The 6,359-nt window shown below is 43.9% G+C and overlaps 1 protein-coding gene across 1 annotated transcript; it reads right to left on the bottom strand.

Annotated features, from left to right (window-relative positions):
- Positions 1-397: 397 nt before the first annotated feature.
- Positions 398-2,877, bottom strand: LOC147544278 (uncharacterized). Its single transcript, XM_086633223.1, has 4 exons — positions 2,799-2,877; positions 1,454-1,618; positions 1,031-1,357; positions 398-955 (listed from the first exon to the last, which is right to left on the bottom strand). Exons 3-4 carry the CDS (start codon positions 1,205-1,207, stop codon positions 806-808), a joined length of 327 nt encoding a protein of 108 aa, XP_086489349.1. The 5' UTR covers positions 1,208-1,357; positions 1,454-1,618; positions 2,799-2,877; the 3' UTR covers positions 398-805.
- Between the last annotated feature and the right edge of the window lie 3,482 nt (positions 2,878-6,359).

Here is a 6,359-nt window from a genome sequence, read left to right as displayed (position 1 = left end):
AAGAATACGACCTCGAGCTCTACATGAAAGAATGACGCCTCAAGGCTCTCGACTTTGACTCCAACTACACTCAAAACTCTACCATTCTAGATGAACGCATTCGAATATGCTAGCCCCTGGGCCAACTCGATAGATGACAGAGCAACCTCGAAGGTCAAGCTCGAAAAGAGCACCCTCAAAATTCTGGCAAGTAGGCTCGAGATGACAATCCTCTGGTCTAAATTACTTTGTAATACTTCTTATTCAACTCATTCTTGCTTGGTTATAATATTCCCTTACTTGACATGCTTTGATTGTGTAACATAACTAATAAAATTCGTTGAAGAGATCATAACCCTTGCAAATATTCAGATGTTCAACACTACGGTTCTAGTGATAAGAACCAAGTAAAGGACAGTTTGAACAACAACAAGACATCACAAAAGCCTCATGGGCATCCAAAGTCACATATGCCTTCAAGGCGTTTAATACACGTCTAGAACACAAAAACAACATAAAAGCCCGATGGGCACCGAAGATGCGCCTGAACAAAAACCTACCCAACATCGAAGATTCGATCAAGCATTTAGTCCATCGAAAGTGTCATCATCAGAGTCCTACCCGTTCTCCCTTCGCCAATCCCCACAGTTCTCCAACTCGTCTTTTACATCCCATGTTGTATAGAGGCCTCTCTGGTATACCTTCGCCATCTCGGCTCGAGCACGCAATGCTGTAGATTCCCCCATTTTGAGAATGTCTGTCGCACAAGTGTTATGCTTCGCCTTGAACCCTTCAGATGAAACTTTCAACTCTTCATGAGTAACCTTCAACCTCGACATTTCTTCCTCAAGAGAGCTAATGCGATCTTCGAGAGCACTCTCCATGTCCTTTCCCTTCGAGCGGTCTCCTTCAGCTCAGCTACCTGCTTCGCGTCGGAAGAAATGAGCGTCTGGGCATGAAAGATCCCAGACACAACCTGCAACAGACATAAAAACACATTAATCACTCAATCAACCAAGGAAATAAGAGTTCGAGAGGATTAAAAGCTTACCTGGGCGCCGCCGATGGCAACACGCCTCATCGCCTCCTCAGCACCCAAGTCACCAAGGAAGTCAACATCAATATTCAAGTAGTAGAAATCTGACAATCCTTGCAGAAAAGAAGGGTCTTGGAACACTAATGCACCCTCGGGCACTTGAGTACGATAATTACCAACTTGAATCTGCATGAAGATCGTGTTGGAGCGAGCACGCTCAACTAAAGGGACAAGCTCGAGCGAGGTAGTCAAAGGTCCGACTGGTTGAGATGGAGCAAACTGAAACTTCCTTTTCTTTGCGCCCTTAGGGGAAAGTGCTTTTGCCGATGGTGAAAGAATGCGCTGTGGAGGTATATCGTCAGCTAAACAAGTCAAACCGACAAAAAGTAAGTGAAACGTAATGAAACTATAACTCGTCAATTTAAGCAAATGATGTACCTATTAGAACGATAGAAATAGGGCGAGTGATAAGTTGGTGTCGAAGGTTCGTCGGACAAAGAAGGGTCTTCCAATCTCTCCTCTCAACCTCTAAAAAAGTGAAAGCCTCAAGTCTAGACTCGACTTCCTCAAAAGTCAGGCCGTGGTGGTTGCCCTTCTTCACACCTAAGCAAAAGATATTCAGGTGACAAAACTATTTTCTTTACAAAAATCAAACACAACACATGCAAAACTCACTAGGGCAACGCTACCCAAGCGAAACGTGCTGCTCAGCGCTACAACCAAACATGTCGCGAACGAAGAAGTATCGACATTGCAAGTTCCTGTCGTGTTTGGTCTCTAAGGATGGGGTGGACCATATTGTTGCCAATATTTAGCTGGTACCGACCAAGGTCTAGGTGATTCTCTTTCAAGTAATAATACGCGCAAACGTCGACCTCGTCTACATCTTGCTCCTCATTTTCCGCTAAGGCAGCTAGAGCCTACATCAACCTCCAAGTGTTCGGGATGAGTTGAGAAGGGGCTATCTTTTACCAAGACAGCACTCCGCAAACTAGAGGAGGCACGGGATACCTAAGGCCTGAATGGAAGCAATGCTCGTAGATAGTCGTCCAACCCGGGGAACTGGCCCAGCTGGCAAGCTCGTTAGGGCGAGCCGCCCTTATGTCGACATCGGGTGGAATATCGTACTTATGTCGCAATCCACTCACATATTCGTTATCAAGCTCGTTAGGGCGAGCCTACACTTAGTCCAGCTAGACTATATTTGGTCTCTTTCGGATAACTAAAGTCCCGCTAACTCGAATGGGGTGAGCCAACACTTAGTCCAGCTAGAGTATATTTGGTCTCTATAGGGTAACTAAAGTCTTGCTAAATCGAATGGAGTGAGCCAACACTTAGTCCAGCTAGACTATATTTGGTCTCTCTAGGGTAATTAAAGTCCCGCTAAACTCGAAATGGTTAGGCATCTAATACTACCATGACACCTAAGGAGTGAGCCAACACTTAGTTCAGCTAGACTATATTTGGTCTCTCTAGGGTAACTAAAGTCCCGCTAAACTCGAAATGGCTACGTATCTAATACTACCATAACACTTAAGGAGCGAGCCGACACTTAGTCCATCTAGCCTACTTTAAGCAAATTGAAGGCCAATATTCCATAAATAGCAAAAACATGGATTTCAACAAATATATTATTTCATAAAGATTCAAACATCAATATCTAGCTAAAAGCATGCAAAGGAAAAACTATGGAAAGCATAGGAAGAACATATGAAGAACATGGGAAGAACAAGCAATAAATACGAAGAACGTGAAAAACAAAGGTACAAACAAAAAAACTTACTTTAAATATCCAGAGCAAGGCAAAATCCCTCCACAATTTGCTTCAAATCCTCACAATTTGCTCCAAATCCTCACAACACAACTGAGGGAGTGATGGGTCCTCACTGCTTTATATAGGGGTTGGACTACAAAAGGAGTGGATCACACCAACTCACATGTTACATCACCATGTGGCACTATTACATCTAAAAAATTTACTTTGTCATAAATGTGTCATATAGTTGTTAAGACCCCCCACAAAAAAACATGTGGTGTCTATTAATTATGTCACTTGAACACATTTGTTTACACACATATATGTATATTACACATACCAGATGTACACATATATCCATATATGATAGGTGTACACATATACACACATGTATGTATATATATTTATGACAAAGAATCCAAATTGCCTTTAGGAGTTCGGAGGAAAATCTCCAAACTGCCTTTGGGCGGTTTGGAGGGGTTTTTCTCCAAACTACCCAAGGCAGTTTGGAGACTCTTGCCTCCAAGCTGCCTATGGGCGGTTTGGAGGGTTTTTACTTCAAACAATTCTTAGGCAGTCTAGAGCCCTCCAGACCACCTAAACGCAATTTGGAGGTGTTTTCTTCCAAATTGCCTTTAGGGTTGTTTGGACCACATTTCTCATAATTTTCTTCAGGCAACCTAGAGAAGAGACTTTTCTCGAAGTCGTCTTTGGGCAGCCTGGACATTTTCTTCCTCGAACTGTCTAGTCACGATTTGGAAATTTTTCTTCTAGGCCGACAACGGTTATTTCAGACATTTCAGTTTAGATATGCAAATAATGGTCTCAAATTACCCGACGAACTATCAACATCTTTAGGTCGACATTGTTATTACAATTGGGCTTTAATGTGATCAATAACGAGTAATCCAAGAAAAACAATAGGAAATAAAGAACAATCAAGAACGGAACACAAAAGATTTACGTGGTTCGGTTGGTGAGACGTATTCCACGGCGACAACGACACGATGATTTCCACTATGATAAGCAAACAAGTTACACAAAAGATTCGTGAGTTTAGACTACTGATATCTCCTTAGGGTTTTCATTTATATAGCCACTAAAACCCTAATCCCACTGCCTCACCGACTCTCTCTTTAAATCTGAATTACACATGGATACGCTAACACTAATAACCGACATAAGCCTAGCTTCGCATTCCTGCTCTGTCTCAGAGATCAGCTCTGCCTCAAAGCCCTGCTTCGCATACCAGCACTGTCTCAGCAATCAGCTCTGCCTCAGAGCCCTGCTTCGCATTGCCATTGCCTTGTAAGGGGGTTGGCGGGTTGCAAACCGAGCTCGATATCAACTCATATTCAAGACACTTTCAACAATTCTCCACCTTGACTTGAATATGTTCCTCTTGACTTAATCTGCCACCATCATAGCTTAGCGCCTCTGAGCCGTCGTCGCTCCAGCCCTGCTAGGGCTGAACATCTGGCAATCCCAATCAAGTCTAAGCAATACTTAAACTTGAAAGTTGTAACTTCCTTGGTCAACATATCCGCTGCATTATCTGTCGTAGAAACCTTCTTCATCGTGATCTTCCCTTCTTCAATCACGTCATTGATAAAGATATACCTGACATCAATGTGTTTAGTTCTCTCGTGATATATTTTATTTTTGGTCAAATGAATCGCACTCTGGTTGTCGCAGTAGACCTCTGTCAGCTCCTACTTCTGGCCAAAATCACCTACTGAACCACTCAGCCGACAGCCATATCGCCTGCTTCACCGCCTCTGTTGCTGCCATGTACTCAACTTCCGTTGTAAACAGAGCTACTACCGACTGCAGCACTGCTCTCCAACTAATGGCACTCCCGCTGAGTGTGAACGTATAGCCCATCAACGACCTCTTCCTATCAAGATCCCCCGAAAAATCTGAATTTACAAATCCAACTACCGAACCAGAAGTGTCGGCGCTTCTGTTGTAAACCAGACCAACGTTCGCAGTTCCTCCCAGATACCGCAGTATCCATTTCACAGCCTGCCAATGACCTCACCCAGGTCTGCCTATGTATCTGCTTACTTCACTAACAGCATGTAAAATATATGGCCTTGTGCACACCATAGCATACATAATGCTACCTACTGCATTTGCATAAGGCACACGAGACATGTACATGTCTCTTCATCAGTTGTCGGTGACAATTCACCTGAAAGCTTGAAGTGTGATGCCAATGGAGTACTGACAGGTTTTGCCTCAGTCATACCAAAAAGTTCCAACACCTTCTCGATGTACTGACAGGTTTTGCCTCAATCATAGCTTCATCACATTCTTCAATGATTTCCAAGACGCTACCATCATCTTCTTCTTCGATAAGTGCATCCCCTGGTTTCTTCCTAAGCTCAGGACAATTCTTCTTGAAGTGTCCTTCCTTCTTACAGTTAAAGCACCTGTACGTCCTAGGTTTCGATTTAGACCTAGACCGGCCCTTCCCATTGCCTAGCTGGTGCGTCCTTCCCCTTACAACCAAACCATCACCTGAACTGCTTTCTTCCATGTGATCAATAATGAGTAATCCAAGAAAAGCAATAGGAAATAAAGAACAATTGAGAACAGAACGCAAGAGATTTACATGGTTCGGTTGTTGAGACCTACTCCACGGCGACAACGGCGCGATGATTTCCACTATGATAAGCCAACAAGTTACACAAGAGATTTGTGAGTTTAGACTACGGATATCTCCTTAGGGTTTTAGTTTATACAGCCACTAAAACCCTAACCCCACCGCCTCACCGACTCTCTCTCTAAATTCGAATTACACATGGATACGCTAACACTAATAACCGACATAAGCCTAGCTTTGCATTCCAGCTCTGTCTCGGAGATCAGCTTTGCCTCAAAGCCCTACTTCGCATACCAGCACTGTCTCAACAATCATCTCCGCTAACGGGTCCAAAATTCGAAACCGAGACCGAAGTCGTAAACCGGGTTCGATATCAACCCATATTCAAGACACTTTCAACAGACACAGTAACGGTTGGACTTAGCCGAACTATGACTCCAGTACAACACTGAACATGGATGTTTCCTCAACGCTACCAACCTACTCTCTAAGTGAGCAACTCACTAACTTAGAGAGTGGGGGGAAAAACTGTAGTGGCAAAAAATCGTACCAGACCCACTTCGCCTAAATGTTGGCTAGACCCAGCCTACTTCGAATAAATATCACTTGGGCCCGGCCCACTCGATTACTAGTTGGACACTCTTCAACGTGGAATTCGACCCACTAGAGGTCCAAACGGCTCTTAGCCCTTGTGAGAGTCCATCTAGACGAACAACAACAACCCATTAAAAGTAACAATACTCCGAGCACTCCTTAGTCGCCCTCAACCGGCATGCAGTTGTCAATTCAACCTCAACTTCGAAGATTTCTCCACGTGCCACTTGACTAGGTCAGTCAAATACCCTACGTCACCTCAAATATCTCGAAGTCACCTCTGACTATGAAGAGTCTAGAGTTGAGGTAGAGCAATCGCACGGTCAAGCTACCCTAGGCGACAGATCGACGGCTAGAACGAGTCTCCCTTAGAGTTCAGAGTCACC

This window comes from Eschscholzia californica, unplaced genomic scaffold (genome assembly GCF_041429995.1).
Source record: "Eschscholzia californica isolate CP2 unplaced genomic scaffold, dmEscCali1.0.p SCAF_4, whole genome shotgun sequence".
Lineage (NCBI taxonomy): Eukaryota > Viridiplantae > Streptophyta > Magnoliopsida > Ranunculales > Papaveraceae > Eschscholzia > Eschscholzia californica.
This window is presented reverse-complemented; position numbering and strand designations above follow the sequence as displayed.